The sequence below is a fragment of the Patagioenas fasciata genome, chromosome 26, assembly GCF_037038585.1.
Source record: "Patagioenas fasciata isolate bPatFas1 chromosome 26, bPatFas1.hap1, whole genome shotgun sequence".
Taxonomy (NCBI): Eukaryota; Metazoa; Chordata; class Aves; order Columbiformes; family Columbidae; genus Patagioenas; species Patagioenas fasciata.
Genome location: NC_092545.1, coordinates 5,598,304 through 5,615,799, shown reverse-complemented (window position 1 = coordinate 5,615,799; position 17,496 = coordinate 5,598,304). Strand labels below are relative to the sequence as shown.

General features: G+C 51.4%; 2 protein-coding genes across 2 annotated transcripts; both read right to left on the bottom strand.

Moving 5' to 3' along the window:
* Positions 1-4,821: 4,821 nt before the first annotated feature.
* NKX3-1 (NK3 homeobox 1) lies at positions 4,822-9,444 on the bottom strand. Its single transcript, XM_065856540.2, has 2 exons — positions 9,089-9,444; positions 4,822-7,372 (listed from the first exon to the last, which is right to left on the bottom strand). Exons 1-2 carry the CDS (start codon positions 9,399-9,401, stop codon positions 6,984-6,986), a joined length of 702 nt encoding a protein of 233 aa, XP_065712612.1. The 5' UTR covers positions 9,402-9,444; the 3' UTR covers positions 4,822-6,983.
* Positions 9,445-10,478: 1,034 nt separating this feature from the next.
* NKX2-6 (NK2 homeobox 6) lies at positions 10,479-12,928 on the bottom strand. Its single transcript, XM_065856555.2, has 2 exons — positions 12,677-12,928; positions 10,479-11,543 (listed from the first exon to the last, which is right to left on the bottom strand). The coding sequence occupies exons 1-2, from the start codon at positions 12,777-12,779 to the stop codon at positions 10,954-10,956; spliced, it is 693 nt and encodes a 230-aa protein (XP_065712627.1). The 5' UTR covers positions 12,780-12,928; the 3' UTR covers positions 10,479-10,953.
* Between the last annotated feature and the right edge of the window lie 4,568 nt (positions 12,929-17,496).

Below are 17,496 nucleotides of genomic sequence, written 5' to 3'. Positions count from 1 at the left end.
CCAAGGCTTAGCCAGGGGGTGGAAGGTGCATCCTGAGCATCAATTTTGAGTACAGCGTGATGTCGGGGGACAAATGGTCCTTGGGACATGTGGATGGTGGTGACAGTGATGGGCACATCCCTGGGACCTGGTAGAGATGTTGGGGACAGTGCTACGTGCCCTGTGGGACATGGGTGCTCCCCCTGTGCAACCAAACCCCCAGCATTTGGGGTTTTTATTTAAGCCGTTTGATGAATCCGGGATCTGGGTGTTTGTTCGCCGCATATGATTATTATCTAGTTTGCCCGATTCTTTGTTTCTCTTCAAATATTGTTTGTGCTTTAAAGGGTAATGAACATAAAGGCAAACATCTCACCTTTTCCCTCTTGAGATTTCATTGAGCTGCGTGTTTGCCTTGGATGAGAAGATGCAGATCACGGAGTGAAAGGTTTTCCGGCCACACCTTACCCCGCTATCTTACTCTGCCGCAATTGTCCACAAAGGGAATAAAAACACTTGTTATTTATCCACAAGATTTAATTCCCTTTAACAGACAAGGGTTGGGTTTGTAGAACGGGTAAGTGTTTTCCGCCGGGCTCTGCGGGTGTAAATCTGTCCCGGAGCATTTCAGTGGAGACAGGCAATGTAATTCCAGCCCAAATATTGCCGGGTTTGGGCCATGAGCTTTTTGGTCCTGGAATTAAACACGTCCCCTACCCCCATCTATGATATATATCCCCACCTTTGCTTCACTTATTTCCTATTTTCCTGCCAGCAGAGACCCCAATATTCATCAATTTGGTGTTTTCTTTTTCACCTGCTGTGATTTACACAGCAAAAAGTGTTTATTCATCACCTGGAGGAAACCAAACCCTCCAAAAACCGCTCAGAGCTGCAGGTTTGCAACGACCCAGATGCAACCACTGAGCGACCGAACCCTCCAAGCACGTTAATCGCCTTCATCTAAACTTTTCATTTATTTGCTTTAAAGCTTTGTCCCCTGGGATGTTTTCAGTGGGTGGCACAGGGAGCGTGTGGTGATCGGTGCCCCCGGGGCTGCTTTGCAAAGCAGATGAGCAGAAAGAGCGTGTGGTAGATAAATAGTGCAGTAATTCCTCCTTCCAGCAGCGCAAATAGAGGGTGAGGAGGGCTGATGTGCCATCAACACCCTGCGAAAAACCACTGGGCAGGGAGGGGTGAAATATTGGTCATTTACTAAATAACTCCCAGAGGCTGAACCCTCCGAAAACGGGGAAGTTTTGCTGGTTTTACTGGTGATCGTCACCATCCCCTTGTTTAATTAGGCTGAGATCTTGAGATGGGAAACGACCCGAATCATTCTGGATTCGGTACCTCTTCGTGCTCATCCCATCAAATACATCGTGTTTCTGGGGAGAAGGTGCAGTGTAGGGCTGGTGCCGACTTGGAGCTTTGTTTCCATTCCCCCCTTTTTAAGGAGCAAAATGATAAAGCCTGTAATGTAGAAATACCATTCTGGGGGGCACGGTTGATGCAGGCAGCTGCTCACTGGGGAACAGCATGGATATCCAGGCTAACACACTGGTATTTGGGGAGAAAACTCCATTTCATCATGGAAACTTGCCTGGGATCATCGCAATCTGCATCCCCCACCTCATACGTGACGATACCCAGCGGCAAACAAACCCAATGGGCGCTGGCAGAGCTCAGAGGCTAGGAAAAGGATTCATATTATCTAGCTGGTGCAAAGGCAGCCCAGGCTCTGCTTGCTCCGGACCCGGTTTGTGGGGGGCAAACATCTGTGTGATTTCAAGGGGAACATCTGGCGTTCGTTGCAGCCTTCGGGCTGCGTTTTCCTCCACCAGCCCCAGCCCAGCGCTTTGCCCTGGCCCCGAGTGAGCGGCGCAGCCGTTGGGATGACGTTTGTAGGGCGTTGGGACATCCTTCTGCAGAGCAAGTTCTCCTGGGTGTACTGGGCTTACTCCATCCTGTGTAAACCCTGCAGATCCCCAACCTGGCAGCCCGGGCGCTGGGAAAGTGGCTGCAAGTGAATAATTGCTTTGCTAGAGCGTTTTCCCGGTTTAGCTCGGCCATTTATCCTCAGGGGAGTGCCGAGGAGCCCCGGGTGCCCCCACCCAAGCTCTGTTTGCAAAGAGACTTGTGCTAATCCCTTGGCTTCCCGGCGCGAGCAGGACCCTGTTGTGCAGGCCGGTGGAAAAATACCGCGGGTGGCATTGCCAAATCACCGATAGCCCAGCTTTTACCTTGTTTCAATAGCACGGGCTCTTCAGGAATGGGTTTCTCTCTTTTCCTTTGCACTGTCACTGCTGAGAGCCCTGACCCAGCCTGACCGGGGCTGGGTGATGTAAAATCATATTGCATGGGAAAATCAATCTTAAAGGTTGGGAATACGACCCTGGGAGGCTCAGGCTGGGCAGCTGGGGCTCCATGGGGCTGTGTGTGGGCAGGGGGCACAAAAGTGCTTTTCTGCAAATCTGGTTGCCCCAAAAAACTCCGGATGCAAAGAAGAGCTGGGGTCACCACGCGTGGCTGATATCTCTTAAAAATCCAAACCCTAGTGCTGGAAAAAGCCTGGATAGGAATAGAATTGGGCAAACCCAACAGCTACAGCGCCCTGAGCATCCTCCCCCGCTCACTGTGCAGAGATTGCCCTCCCAGCTCCGGCCCCGCTGGGAACGTCCCCCACATCCCCCGTGTCCTTGTTCTCCGAGCACAGGAACGTCCCGCTCCCCCGTGCACAGCCCAAGATGCCGCAGCTCCTCCCATACCCCTCGTCCCCCTTTGTCCCCAGGGGCTCCACAGCGAGGTGACGACGGGTGACATATAGACACCAAAAGCCCCCTTGCCTCTTTCTTTCAGAACCAGAGCGTTTCAACACAAAACGCTTCGCTCCGAACTTCTTTGCCCGTAAAAATAGTTGTCTTATCTCTCGACTTTCCCTTCTGCAAGTGGGCTGCCATAAATTACCACGGGCAGGCAGCTTTGGAAACACTTCCAGGGTTATTCACTGTGGGTTTCTCTCCACCTTTGGCTTTTCTTAACAAACAGTGCCCAGACCATACCAGAAGAAAGAGGAATGTGCCTTGGATTTTTGTGAGAGACAGCGAGGGAGTTTCCCATGGGAACACCAATCTGCAAAGCTGCGTTTTGCCGCATCTCCGCGTTTTTGCCACATTTTTCCCCCCTTTCCTTTTTCTTTCCCCATTTGCTGTGGTGCAAATCTGATCCTGTGCTTCCCCGACCCCTCTTTGGCATCGCTGATGGCTCAAGGATGGAGGGAGCTGGTCCAGCCCCCTGCAATGGGCTGGGGGACTCTGGGTTAGGAAGAGATGGGGCATTGCTGTGGATGACAAGAGTATCCACAACAAGAGAAAATGTTGAAAGTAATAGCGAAAAAAACAAATATTGAAGTAAAAAAGTAAATATTGAAAATCCTCCGGGGTTTTTAAGAGCTCTAAGTCCTGGTGCTTTGTGGCTTAGCTCGCCTCCCTCCTTAGGAAGCATCCGCGCACCTAAGAGCCACATCCTGGTGCTCATTGCTGAAAGGTTTTATGCACTTCTCTCCAAAGCATCTTCCTAATAACCAGGTACCAAAATGGGGAGGAAATCCCAGTCTGGTACATCCTGGTGCTTCGGGTGTCCTTGCATTTTCTATCCCACTTAGCTCCATGTAGCGAACTTGTTCCCACTCCTCTGGTTTGCAAATGTTGTGTAGGTCAAGCTGATTTTTCTTGGCTCTAGTCCCGCAAGTCCTTGCCAAGTATGTGGTTTATTGCATGCAAATGTTAGTCAACAGTTACATGATCCAAAGGCAGACTTTCTTCTTTTTTTTGCTTTAAATAAATTATTTGGCACAAACAAGTGTAAATGTTATGTCAGCATTAGACACCATTTAATCTTGATGGATACGTTAGCGGCGGAGCGTGACACTAATTGACAGACATTAAATGATGCTTTCTGTTGCTGGTTGTGTACAAACAGGAGTTCTGCTTCGTTAAGGCTGATTGAAACTCCACATCTCCATAGTTAGGGTGGGATTTCCTTTTCTGTATTAATTAAGGAGATATTTATCACCGGGAAAGCCTGCTGTGTTGTTCCCTTTGTTGTAATTAATGCCTTAACACTCTGGGATGGTTTGGTTATCCAAATGGTACAGCCCATTTTTTGGTCCTTGTGCTTTGGGCTTGAAAAAGAGGGAGAAAAAACAAGTGGAAGTAAAGAAGCCATTTGGGGGTTGGAGAGGAAAAGGGTGGGAAGGAGAGGAGGGAGGACAGAGCTGCATCATCTGCATCCCTGCATCATCTACATCCCTGTCTGCATCCCTGCATCATCTGCATCCCTGCATCATCTGCATCACCTGCATCCCTGCATCATCTATATCCCCGCATCCCTGTCTGCATCCCTGCATCCCATTGGCACCAAGGCTGGACCCAGAACCTGCTTTGGCTTAATTCAATTGTGCTTAAATCATGGGATTTATGAGTAATGTGGGTGTGACAAAGAAAACACTTCAGTATATAAGCTCTTACTTTTGGGAAATAGTCACCTGTTTGATGCTCATGGGATGGTAAATGGGATCGGAGGATGCTCAGGGGTACCCTGGACCTGGCTTGATGGGTGATGGAGCAGTGTTTGGTGTCGAGCACCTAGAAATAGTGATGAATGGTGATTTTACCACCTTGTGAGCCCATGTTTGTGACAGTTCAGTGCACAAAACTCATCCAAGTGCTGCGTCTGCAACCGTTTTTCGTGTGCTGGTGGGACACCCGTGGTCATTTTGTGGCAGAAACCGGGATTAAAAGAAAATCCAAACCCAGGGCAAAAAAACCCCACAGAGGCAGCTTGTTTTTAATAAAGACTCTGCACTCTTTATTCCAAAGGACAATGCGCATCAGGCAAAATAGTATCAAAAAATATGTACAAAAATAGCAACTATTTGCGCTGGACTTGCTTTCTACCAGCAAAGTTAAGCATGAGCAGCTGGGTGTTGGAGCAACAAGAAGATGTTTTACTGGTGAATAAACCATCAGCAGGAAAAATATAGCTACAACACAAACATTTTCCCAAAGAAGCATTCAAGACATTTGGTTTATATCTAATTTTTGGTTTATATCTAATTTTCCCAGCCCAGTTAAGTCCTTTCCAGCATAACGTGCACGTCCCTGTTGCTTTTCTGCTGTCTGTGCAAAGGACACACGGTGATTTCCATGGAGGGGCAGCTCCGGGATGGTCAGAGCTGCTAATCCAGTGTATTTAGTGCAAATAGAGCATCTCCACTTTGATTTAAGCAGCATCCCGAGGGTCTGGCTGGATTTTGGCAGAACATCCTCCCTGCGGAGATGCCAGCGGGAGGGATGCGGGGGCTTGGATTCGAGGCCATAAGGGCTTTTTATATCCATTTTTATTATTATAATTATTTTGTTATTTGTTTCGAGCAGTGGATAAGCAAAATTCAGAGTGGATAAGCAGCTGGGCTGGGTTTGAAACATTGAAACAGCAGAGGGGAGATGTCCTTCTGGCCCAGAGAACAGGCTGGGGGACCCACGGCTGCTGGGAGCAGGAGATGGGAGGAAAATGTTGTCTGAGATATTAGCGGATACTTTCAGACAATTAAAAAGCAACCGGGTGTCCTCCAAATCGAGCAAACAGCTCCGATAGCAAGAAAAACTAAATAGGGGTTGAGTTTGCGTGTTCTCCTCTCCCTTCCCATGAGATTTTCCTCATCATCCTGAGCAGCTTCGTCTTTGCGGAGTCCGTGGGTTTGCAAGGTCGATGGGTAGAGGCAAAAGATCAAGATCGCTTCCCAAATAATCCGGTTAAAAAGGTCGGATCTAAGCAGTTCCTCAACATTCCTAATAGTCCGTATTTCCCTGCTGCAGGAGGGAATGGGATTGCTGTGATTTTTAATTCTCTTGCAGAAAGAACAGGCACCACAAACATTTCTGGAGGTTCACAGGGAAAAACCCCTCAATTTACTTGATAACAGAGCTACGCTGATTTACACTGAAAAACAGCAGTTGAGGTGTTTTCTCTCTTGGAAATCCCATTTATTTCTATGCTTTCTCCCACGGACTTAGCGGCACCTAAAGTTTTAAGTATGCTTAGTTAAAAGCAAAACACTTTGCTACTCTGTTAGTGCAAATAGTTGTCACCTCATTAAAAAATAACTTGTAAAGATGTCACCCTCTTGCTGCCCTGATGGGAACCGGGCTGATTTCACTTGCAAACTTTGCTGCTTTGAGAGAGCATTGAACTCTTGGAGGTTTTATTTCAAACAGCTTAGATGGGAAACATCCGAACGGCGTCGCCACCCGGATATGCAAAACCCGTCTGTCATTGCGCTATTGTCCGTGTTCCCCAGGTTTTGTGGTTTGGGGGGGTGAACTGGCACCGCTCCACCCCAGCAAACCGGGGCCATCGAGCACTTCAATTTGGTGCTGCTGGTGGCAAAAAAGGGGTTTAATTCCCCCCCAAAAATGCGTCGCTGCGGGTGGAGGCTGCGGAAATCACGGGGGAGCTCCAAGTCCCCTCTGAGACCATTTGCAACTATGGTGTCAAGGGCAGAAATGCAAATATTTTTGCTTTTCTTTCTAAATTTAAACCCAATTTGAAGATTGTACAGCAGCTTGTGGCCCAAGTGGCCAAACCAGTCCCAGCCCAGCATCACCACTTTGCTTTTTGCAAAGGCCTCGGGGGGTACAGTCAGTTTGGAAGGGGCGATCACCCTCTCTGGGGCTGGATTCACCCTTTCTGTCCCTAAAAGAACCTGCGATATTTTACAACCCCGAAGCATCGGTATCGAGCATGCTGAATTACACACTTTAAAAATCTCTATTTGGGGTATTTTTGGCTGTTAGTGGCAATTTGTGCAGCAACCAGAAGATGCTGATGGTTACAAGTGGGGCCCCCCCTTTCCCCATTAGCACTACGCAGAGCGACGCGCTATTAAAAAACCAGGATAAAAAACGAAGAGAAAAAGCTGATTTCTGCTTAAAACCACTCGGTTACCACCAGGAGGGGCTCCAGCCGCTCAGGTAGTAGAGGCAGGGCAGGTATTGCCAGCCGCCCCGCAGCGTGATCAGGGATGCTTGGGGCAGCTCGGATGCTTTGTGCCCGGTCGCGTCCGTGTCCGTTCCGCCGCTTTCGGAGCCCATTTGTTTCCTTTTAGTCTTGTACCTCCTGTTTTGGAACCAGATCTTCACCTGGGTCTCGGTGAGCTGCAGGTGTTTGGCCAGATGGGCTCGCTCGGGGGCCGATAGGTATTTTTGGCGACTGAACTTGCGCTCCAGTTCCAGGACCTGGGTGTGGGAAAACGCCGCCCGCGAGCGCTTGGCCGCTTTGGGGGGACATTGAGCTGCCCTTGGGGGGTCACACTCTGACGTTTCATTCTCATCTGCAAGAGGAACAAAATGAGAATTACCCGCTTGAAAATCACCCGAATTGCTTGTTTTTCCCCTTCTGGAAAACAAAATATTCATATTACCATGGAAATATTTTCATTTAGTGGGGTAAAAACCATCTCAAAGTCTTCCTTAATCCCACTTTCTTAATTCATCTAAGCATGCTTTCAATATTAACATACATTCAAGGGACTTAAATAATGCACAAAGGGATATTTTGTGATGCTGCTGTGCTTAAAACCCCAAGGTACCGCTGTTATGGAGAGCGCAGCATCAACAGCTCTTGGGGTTTTTATGGCAGAATTCGTACTATTTAGGCTCTTCTTTGAAATATCTTCCTGTTCCTGTGGGGAAAATCCTGATCCCCAAAGAAAACAAGTTTGTGTCCTCGAGCTACAGAGAATAGCTCAGAAATGGGAAATCAGTGCAGACTGCAGCTAGAAAGCATTGAAATTATTCTCTTTGCTCTCTCGTGCCTCCAAGGCAATGCCGGGACATTTTGGGGCAGGTTTTTAAACCTCCAGGCCTGGTTTTACAGATAGAACTGCAGACCCCAACTCGGGTCACAGCCCCAAAGCAGCATTTCAGTGTTCGACTTATTTCTCGTGCTGATCTCCCTGCAAAGTGTCACTTCTAACTTTTCAAAGTAAATTCATTTATACAGTTAGTTCCTTGTTGTGCATCACCCAGTTGTGGCATGGGAATAGGCCATTTTCTTTCCCATTTAGTCATTTCTTATTATATTTTCTTAAGATGTGAACATAGCACTCAAGATAGAAACAACGGGCTTAATTCCCAGCCTGTGTAAATCACAGCTGTCCCACTGAAATGCCCTGATGTACACGAGCTGCTTTCTGAGAGGCTTGGTCCAGCTTTTAGTGATTCTTGTACTAATCAGCCTGGTGGCTGTTTCTGAACTCGCTTTTAGGTCGGAACTGATTTTAATAGGATAGAAATGTAAAGACAAAATTCACCCTACAAGGGCTCTCTTAGCAAACAAGAGCTGGTCGCTGGAGAGCTTAAAATTGCTTTTTATGGCTGTTGCAGCTCAGTCCGGGACTATTTGGGCAAAAAAAGGCTGAGTCCTGTCCCACATCCCTGGCTGCTGCAACACGAGAGGCACCGGTCACAAAACTACGCTGCTGAGTGTGATTTGCCTCTGCACCGAAACATTATTCCCTGCAGCCAATTTAGCAGTTGCATGCTAGGAAGAGATGCTGGCGGTGTTGTATCAGGAGGAGCAGGGTGATTATTAATAAATCACAGCGTGAAATCGGGGTTGAGCATGCGGGAAAGCTGAGCCTTGCTGCAAACAGCACTAATTCAGCATGGGGGCTTTCCAAATAGCCCCAGACTGGGGGCACAAACTGCTACTCCAATCCAGCAGCTCCCAGTGACCTTGCTGGGCACCTTCTGCATTAAAATGGAACTTTATTTCCCAGGATATCACAGAAATACATTGTCTAGGCTTTATTTAGGCAGAGTTTTAGGCAGACTCGGTCCCTTGAGTTATTTGAAGTGCTCGGTTTGCATGCAGTTGTGATTTGTCTTATTTTCCCGGTGCTGGAGCACAGATACTCCCTGGTATCTAAAGCACAGCTTAGTGGGCTCTGCAGTGCCCTAGATCTACATCCTGCCCCTTGGTTGAGCCAAGCTTAGATGTTACTGATCCATCCCCCAGGATCAACCAGGATTTTCCACCTCCTTACCTGCATCTGCCTCCTGGTGTGTCCCTCGATCTTGGGATGCTCCTGGGGCACGATGGCTCCCGGGGGGGTCCCCCAGGGCCGAGCTGCCCTCGCCGCCCTCCATGGTGGCTGCCCCACCGTCCTCCGAGCTGCCGAACCCCCCGCTCTCGCCCCTCTCTGCCCCATCCCAGAGGATGTCTTGGATCAGGAAGGATGTCCGGGGCCTGGAGGAGAGGGGACGGGGCTGCTGGGCTGCCGTGGGGGTCCAGTTCATCCCGTCTGGGGTGCTGCTGGGTTCTCTCTGCCTCCTGGCCCCCAGCACCCCAGCGCTCATCCTCCTCTTCCTCTCCCTGCCCAGCGCTCGCTGGCTCCCCAGCCTCCCGGCTCGGCATTTATCCGGCAGGCAGCCAAGCCTCCCGGGCCTGATTGGAGATCCCTGGCAGGAGTTTACGCCCTTTGGTTGTGTCTTGGCTCCTGCGGGTTTTTCTGGCTGTTTGCTTCTCCCTCTTGCTCAAGACAAGCCCTTCCCCATGGGTCTGTGGGGTCCCAGCCAAACCTCAGCATCCTCCTTTGCCCCCCTGTTGCTCCTTTGCTGGTAAATCACCCCCTGAGCTTTTTATGGGTGCCCAAAGGGGAGCGCTCAGTGTGATTTGCCTCATTTTATTGCTGAAACTCAAAAGCAATGCTCTCGGTGTTGTTAGGACTTGCAGGTGAGCCCAGGTGTTGGGGGTGCTGCTGTTTGCAGCATTTCCCAGTGCAAGGACGCTGCTCCAAAGCTAATTTGGGGAGAAACGCCCAGGTGAGCGTGGCTGGATGAAGGGAAGGAGATGGGACAGCACCCACTGCATCTGCCACCTTACCCAGAGCTTTCCAGGACCTCGGTGGGGCTGCAAAGCCTTGGAGCAGTGGGACGGCGACCAGCACTATCTCACCGAGAGAGTTTTTCTGGTTTGAGGGTCAGGGATGTCCCATTTGGGAAGCACCGGAGTGATGGGGCTGAGTGCGATTAGAGATAAAAGCTTAATTGCCTCCTGCAAGTCTCTTTTCACCAAAGGCTGGGAGGATAAGAAACTGTCAGGAAAGGAGGAAAGGAAGGGACAGCACCCCGAGGGTTGTGAGGGGGCATTTTCCCTGTCCTGTGCGGTGGGAGTGGTGTGCAGGATGCTGTCCGGCTCCATCACCAGGATATCTTGGCATCATAATGGGAAGATCTCTGTTAAACCAACATTTTGCAGCAAATAATGATCTTTGTGTGCTTTTCCCCCTCCACTGTCCAAGTCAAGTCTGCACTGGGGGCCATGGGCAGCCCCATGATTCTGTTGGTCTAAGGAATGGTGAGTGGAAACACACAATTTCACCAATTTGGTTTTTATTTGCAAACAATAATAATAATAATAAAAACATGAACACCTATGCTGGGAGATATTAAGAAATATAAACCAGAAATGTATCTCCAAAAGATTAGAGGAACTCAAAGCATTAAATACTGTTAATAAAAAAGCGAATGCACGGTGATGTGCACAGACCCTGTTTTCCTCAGGAGGAAAACCAGTGTTCGTACCCTCCTGACGGCCACACACCGGCGCCCTGGAGGAGCAAATCCTCTGCGGGAGCGGGAAGGGCCAGGCTCCAAAATATTTGGGTTGAAATAAATAAATACCCTCGGTCACTGCGTCCCCAAAGTCACAGCATTACAGCGGCAGCGTCCCCTCCCTCCTGACCTGCCTTTGCGGAGATGTGACCGTACAGGTAGAGGGGACGGCCGTGCTGGAGTTGTCCCACTGCCCAGGGTGGCAGGAACCCTCTGGATCTGGCTCGTGTCCCCATGAAGCTCTGGAATGGAGGGGGGACTTTTCCTCGGTGTTTTCATCGGTCCTCACCTCCACCTACCAAGCCCTGATCCCCCTTTGCGCCGTGGTTTGCAGACACATGGGTTGGTGCTGAGCAGCGCTGACCATGCCCAAGCTCCCGTGCATGGTGGGACTGCCCGCGGCGGCACTGGGGGGCACCCCAGCATAGCCCCCCCCATAGCCAGCACCATATGGGCTGCTATAGGTGCTATAGTAGGAGCTATAGGAGTAAGGGCTGTTGGTGATGCTGTACAAGGCTGGATAAGGCTGCGAGCCCCCAAGACAGGGTTTGCCGTCCCGGACCAGCACCGGCACCGCCACCCTCCGCAGGGGCAGCGGGTGGGCAGCCAGCTCCAGGGATTTATCCTGCCTCTGCCTCTTGCACTTGTACCTCCTGTTTTGGAACCAGATTTTCACCTGCGTGGAGGTGAGCTTGAGTGCATTGGCGAGGTGCTCCCGTTCCGGAGCGGAGAGGTATTTCTGCTGCTTAAATCGCTGCTCCAGTTCGAACACCTGAGCTTGGGAGAACAAAACGCGGGGTTTTCTCTGCTGGCGCTGCTTGGGATGGTGGCAGGGGTCGGCTTTCCTCTCATCCCCCTCAAAAGGATGGGTGATCAAATGTTTTCCTACAGCAAGAAAAACCCAAAGCAAAGTGAGAGCCAAGCTCAGTGCTCTTCCCAGTGAGGATGCTTTTTAAAAGGAGGGATTGAGCTGGGAATGGGGCCCTTTGGGAGAAAGACAGAGGGTTGATAGTTGATAAATTTAATATTAACTTTGCTGTGATGTTAAATGGCAATTCGAGAAAAATATTTAGATCTGCGAGAAGATGGAAAGTAGTTTTGTTTGGTTATTCTTTTAATTTGCTGGGGTTTTGTGTTGCAAGTGGGATGCACACACCTGGCAGCCACAGCAAGGGAGCAGGGAATTTCAAGGGGGGGCTGTAAGGAAACGGGGTGCTGGGGGTGCCATCTGGGGTGTGAAGCGGGCAGGGAGATCCCCCCGGGCTCCTTTCGTCCTCCCCGGGCTCCTCTCACCCTCCCCGGGCTTCTTTTGCCCTCTCCGGCTCCTTATCCCATTGCCGCCCAGTGCTCGGGCTCTGGTCCTACTGGTTTCCCCACCCTGCAGCCGCCGGGCATTAGGGAAAAGCGAGCAAAGAAAGCTTTTTTGCGGGATTTAAACCGCGGGGAACAGGGGACCCATCGGGTCCCCCCGCGGCGGCCGCTCCGGAGCCGCATCCCCGCCGCCGGCTCCGCATCGTGTCTTGGCGCGTTGGTCCCTGTCCCCAGCGGGGACAATTTACGGAGCATCGAAACGGGGGGTTGTGTCATCGAAAACGGTGGCGATTTGTGCCTTTCGGGAGAAAAACCCTGTTTATAACCATTCTCTCTCCAACCCCGGGGCCGTTTGGTTTCCCCGAGGACACACGGGGCGGGATGCGCGGCTGCCCGGAAAATGCCCCAAACAACCCCCAAAAAAACAAACCCTGGGCAAAAAATGGGGGGAAAAGGAGGAAATTTGCCATGTCCCGCAGCGAAGACCATCGGTTCCGGCGCGATGGAGGGTGCGGGGGTGCTGGAGGGTGCGGGAATGCTGGAGGGTGCGGGAATGCTGGAGGGTGCAGGGATGCTGGAGGGTGCAGGGATGCTGGAGGGTGCGGGGATGCAACGGGCGGCTCTGCTCCCCTGTTTTTTCCAGCCTGGGGGAACGAAAGCGGCTCCGCGGGGGGTCCCGTTGGCCCCCCGGTTCCGCGGTCACTTACGCGGTGGCGGCGGCTCGTCCTCCCCGCCGGGGCTGCGGGGGCCGGGGCCGGCCGGGGGTCCCAGGTTGAGGATGTCCTTCACCGAGAAGGGGGTGGGCAGCATCTTCCAGGGCCGGGGGGGGTGTGTGCGCTCCGGGGCCCGCTCCCCGGCTCTGACCCTCCTGCTGCCGCCGGCCCAGGCGCCACCCCCGGCCCCCGAGGGTTGGGGGGAGCTGGGGAAGGCGGGTCGGTCCCCAGAGGGGCTCTCCCTGTCGCCAGGGATGCTCTGGAGCCCGGACACGGCTCCCCATGTGCTGCCCCCCCCTTTTCAGATCCCGAGGAAGGAGCCAGACCCATTCCTCTCTGTATTTCCAAAACAAGGGGAAGTGAGAAGCGGGGCGGGGGGGGATTTGGGCTAAGCAGCAATAAAACAAATCGAGTCGATTTGAGCTCCATTAAGGTCACATTAGCGAGCGGCTTTGGGAGATAAGAGCTGATAAGGGGCGCAGACCACCAAGCTCCTTTGGGCTGGGGTGGGAGGGATGTTCCAAAACCCCCGCCAATGTGCACTGACCATTGCCAGCACCTCTGGGCCCCAGTTCCCTCCCAGTTTGTCCCAGTGCCACCTTGGTGGGTGGGCACTGAGCTGGCAGCATGGAATAAGACCAGGGTACCCCACATTAATCTGGGGAGCCTGGTAGCCCCATGGGGCAGCGGGGAGCCCCACCGGCCGTGGGGTGATGCTGGGCCTTATCTGAGCTCAGTGACCGGCTATTTCAATTAAAATTCCTGGCCGGGCTCAGGGGCTGGTGTTTGCTGATAGCCCTGACAGAGCAGAGGGAGTTTTTGTCTGGGTTGGGGCGGTATCTCTCGCGCCACCGAAATAGCCAAACTGGACTGTTAGGGGAGGCTGAATAAATAAACTACCCGAACACAGGCAAGGAAGTGAGGGACTGGAACAGGAGGGAAAATAAATACAGTGGCTTGGGGAGAAAAAACCCCACAGGTCAGTCCTCACTTCTGCATCATGCACGGGGTCGTTCCTGGCCCTGCTAGTCCGTGGTTTTAGCTCCGTGTGCGTTCATGCCCGTGGCACATCCCGCACACAGTGCTTTATTTTCCAGTGTAAAGTGGGAATTGTGACCGGACACATGGCGAGAAAGACTGAGCTCGCGTTCCCCAGGAGGGTTTTGCAGCGTGGGGCGATGCCTTTGCAGCCCCATGGTGGAGCCCCAAACAGCATCTGCTAAATCCCTTTGGTGCAGGGGGGATCTCAGGCTCTGCTAAAGCAGTTTCCTTTGGGCTGCCCTCCCAGGGAGTGCTTGCTCTCCTCCGAGATCATTTCTAGCCGTGCCATCCCTTGCTGTGCCTCATCCCGCCCTCTTTACTCTTGGTAGGAATGTGAGTTTTTTAGCATGGCTTTTGCACGCTGAAAGGATTCCTGGAGGTATTACTTTTATTTTTGGCTATTGCACTTGCTTCCTGAAACCCAGAATTTCCAGTCCAGTGCAGGAATGGCACTGCAGCTCATTTAAACCAGCCTAAGCTCCTTGGGCTGGACCCTTTACCACGGTCCCTATGGACAAGGTTTGCTCCTCCAAACCCATCCTTGGAATCTGGTGCTGTGCCCCATTCTCAAAGCCCTTTCCCAGTCCCCGGTTGGATTCATTGCCACGTCTAAGTGGCTTGTTTAGGACTCAAAACACCAAAAGGCAGAGCAAACAGGCAGTAACATTACACCTCGGGCTGTTGATGGCGGGAGGCGCCGGCGCCGGGGGAAAATGCTTGGCTGGGATTGAGACGAGCAGGGAGGAATTGGGGTAAAGTGGCTTTGTCCGTCTCTAATGACTCGATGGCTGAGATTGATGGAGAGGCTGGAGTTTGGTGCTCGGGACCTGCGGAGGGATGAGGCAGCGGGTGGGTTGATTTGGGCGAGAGGGAAGGAAAATGGAATTGGATGGACCGCGATGCTTGGCCACCGCTTTTTGGCAGCGAGAAGCCACCGGGGGATTTATGGGAAGAAGACTAGAAGGGTCTATCACAAGTATCATAAATCAGCAGCTTCTTTTTGACCGGTGAGGTAATTTCATTGTAAGTCCCCAGGGACATTACTCCTCATTTAACTAGGTTAGGTGAAATCAGGAGAAAGCTGCTTCTGGCATTGAAACCGGAGGATTTCTATGGCAGCGGCACAACCGCGGCTCCCGAAGGATCTGATTTCTGGCAGGGACGCATCAGGATCCCGGTGTGATGTCGCGGGAGCATCCGAGGCCCTGGAAACCCGACTCCTTCTGTTGGGAATATAATGGGAATAACGGAAATATAATGGGAATAAAGGGAGTATAATGGGAATAATGAGTGAAGAGGGTGCGTGGGGGGGATGCAAGAACAGAGCACAGTTGTAGACATCTCTAAGGAGTTTGTGAATGCTTTGATGCAGCTGAAACTGAACTTAGGAGGGTGTTCTGCATCTTCTTCCTTTTATGTTTCTACCAGCTACTTTCTGTCCCTTTTTCATCAGTGAAATCAAACAAAACGCAGGAAGGTGGAAGCAATGGCAGAGATTGAACTGCAGGCGGGTGAGGGAAAGCAGATATACTGTAAGATATATCTATACTAAACATCAAGACAACAAAAAGCAGAAAAATGCACTCAAATGCCAAAATGGGGACAGGCTGTCACCTCCCGCCCTCTATTTATCTTCTTCTTTCCCCATTTTAGCCAGCTCTTGTGCTTTTGAGACGCTCCAGCACTTCCCTGGTGCTCTGCTCCAGGTTGCTCTGTTGGGCTGGGGTTTATCACCATTTTTTAAATCTATTATTTCTGGATTTGGGGTGAGCTGTTGACATCAAGGGGTTTAAATGGAGAGGGGGTTTCCCAGCTGCTGCCACAGCAACACCTGCCAGCAGGAGAGGTTTTCTGTGCCAGAAAGACTTTGGGATCGACTTAAACCCGAGCTCTGTAGCAGAACCCTGGCTCAAATCATGGGACAGCAGTGCCCTCTGCTTGGATCCTGGAGATGTGCAGCTTTGCTTCTCTCAACTGCAAAACTGAGCACTGGAAAGGGGGGAAAAAGGACAGAAATCCCCCCCATGCTCCTCTGTTAAAGAGAAGTGGGTCAGTGGTGGGTACGGGGCAGGAATTGCTGAGATTTGGGGTTTTGCTGTGTCACGCTAGGGAGATAAAAGCACCGGTCGGTGTTAAAAGTGCTCTCTCCATCTTTTATATAGGGGAGTTATTTTGAAGTGGGGTTATTCTGGTGAAGCGTAATGAATAATTCAGTGTCCCCCAGTGCTCGCAGATGGAGGAAATGTGAAGTTACAAAATTAAGCTTGGAGTACTTTGTCGCTTTTTCTAATGAGGAGCATCCTTCATCCATCCTACTTGTTCCTTCCCCGTGCGTTCCCATGCTGGATCATGCAACCCTCTAGTTTCCTGCTTTCTACCCTGTTTTTCTGCAAAACCAGGTTTTAATGTAGATTTTCTCCATCCTTCTCAGCTGTTGGTGCCAGCTGGGTGGCTCTAGAGGGGATGATCAATGACAGAATTGTCTCATCTTTGCGTTTTCTGGGATTTAGCGGAATTCGTAGGGATGTTTTCAAGTCGGGGCTGGGCAGGAGGTGACGTTGGGAGCGAGGAGAGGGCAGGAGGCACCCAGGGGTGCTGGAGGGGAGAGGATGGGTGCGAACAGGCCAAGTGGGTGTTGCGTGGATGCTGGATACAGTGGCCTTCGGTCAGCAGATGGCACAAGAGCCGTGTCTGAGCGCCTTGGGCAGAGCTGCTGGGAAAATAGAATTGGGAGAAGAATATAATGCAGCTTGGGCAGAGCGGGAGGCACCGCAGCCCACCAAACTGGTCCCTTCCTCCACAGCTCCCAGTCAGTCCCAGTAGGAACCCAGTCTAACATCTCTCCCACCGATGCTTTGTTAGAGTTGGAGCATCCCAAACGCATCCTCGGGTTCCTGCAGCTGCATCCTGAGGCTGTTAGAACTGGATGGTTAGGGGGGGACATGAGGGTTTATTTAACCCCCCCCCAGGAGCTGAGGGGGGTTGTGAGCACGGTGGAAAGCAAGAAAAATAGGGGTGAGACGTGGTGGGAAATGTTTGGGGTGTTTGGGATGCAAACGCTCCTTGGGAAGGGGGAATTTGGTCGGTGGCTCTTGGATGCTGGTGGTGCAAAGCGGCATCCTGGACGCATCCTCTGTAAAACCCTCCATCCCCCTCGGAGCCGCACGGGACACACGTTTCCAACAGGAAAAACTGAGCTCAGCTCTCCCCCAACCTCCCAGTTTCACCTCCCCAAACCTCAACATCTTCACTTAAAAAGGGGGGGGGTTCCTCCTTCGCCCCGCGCTCTCCATCCGTCCCCATCGCATCAGCCCCGCGGTTTGCAGAGATCAAGCTCTGCACAAATGTTCTTCATTATTGGCTTTGACGGGCTGGGTTAAGTGGGCGGACGGGGCTGGCAAACGTGCCGGGGTTTGCTTTCTGCTTTGGAACAACCGCCGGCCTCGCCACATCTGTTGGCTTTGGGGGTTGTTTTGTTTTGCTTCCTTTTTTTCTTCCTTTTTAAACGGGAGGCGTTTATTTAGATTGAAGAAAGATCCTTTGGATACTAAGCCAAAAGCGTAACTTTAAATATCTGGAGTAAATAAGCTCTTAAAATAAGGAGAATTGCTCAATTTTTTTCTCTCTGATGTCATCTGTGGATGCCACAGGCTGAAATCCCAGGCGTGATAGTATTTAAATAAAGCACAGCCTCACATAATTCACAGGGCAGGGGGAAATGCATCATGTGTTATCAGCTATTACATGTCATAGATTTCCTATTTGTCAATCTA

What these genes read in the sequence shown, in the direction of transcription:
- NKX3-1 (XM_065856540.2), bottom strand. Translation starts at nt 9,401, where the DNA reads ATGAGCGCTGGGGTGCTGGGGGCCAGGAGGCAGAGAGAACCCAGCAGC. An exon ending in ACACCAGGAGGCAGATGCAG is followed by an intron (nt 7,373 to 9,088) that starts GTAAGGAGGTGG and finishes TTCCTCTTGCAG; the next exon opens with ATGAGAATGAAACGTCAGAG.
- NKX2-6 (XM_065856555.2), bottom strand. Translation starts at nt 12,779, where the DNA reads ATGCTGCCCACCCCCTTCTCGGTGAAGGACATCCTCAACCTGGGACCC. An exon ending in GGACGAGCCGCCGCCACCGC is followed by an intron (nt 11,544 to 12,676) that starts GTAAGTGACCGC and finishes TTCTTGCTGTAG; the next exon opens with GAAAACATTTGATCACCCAT.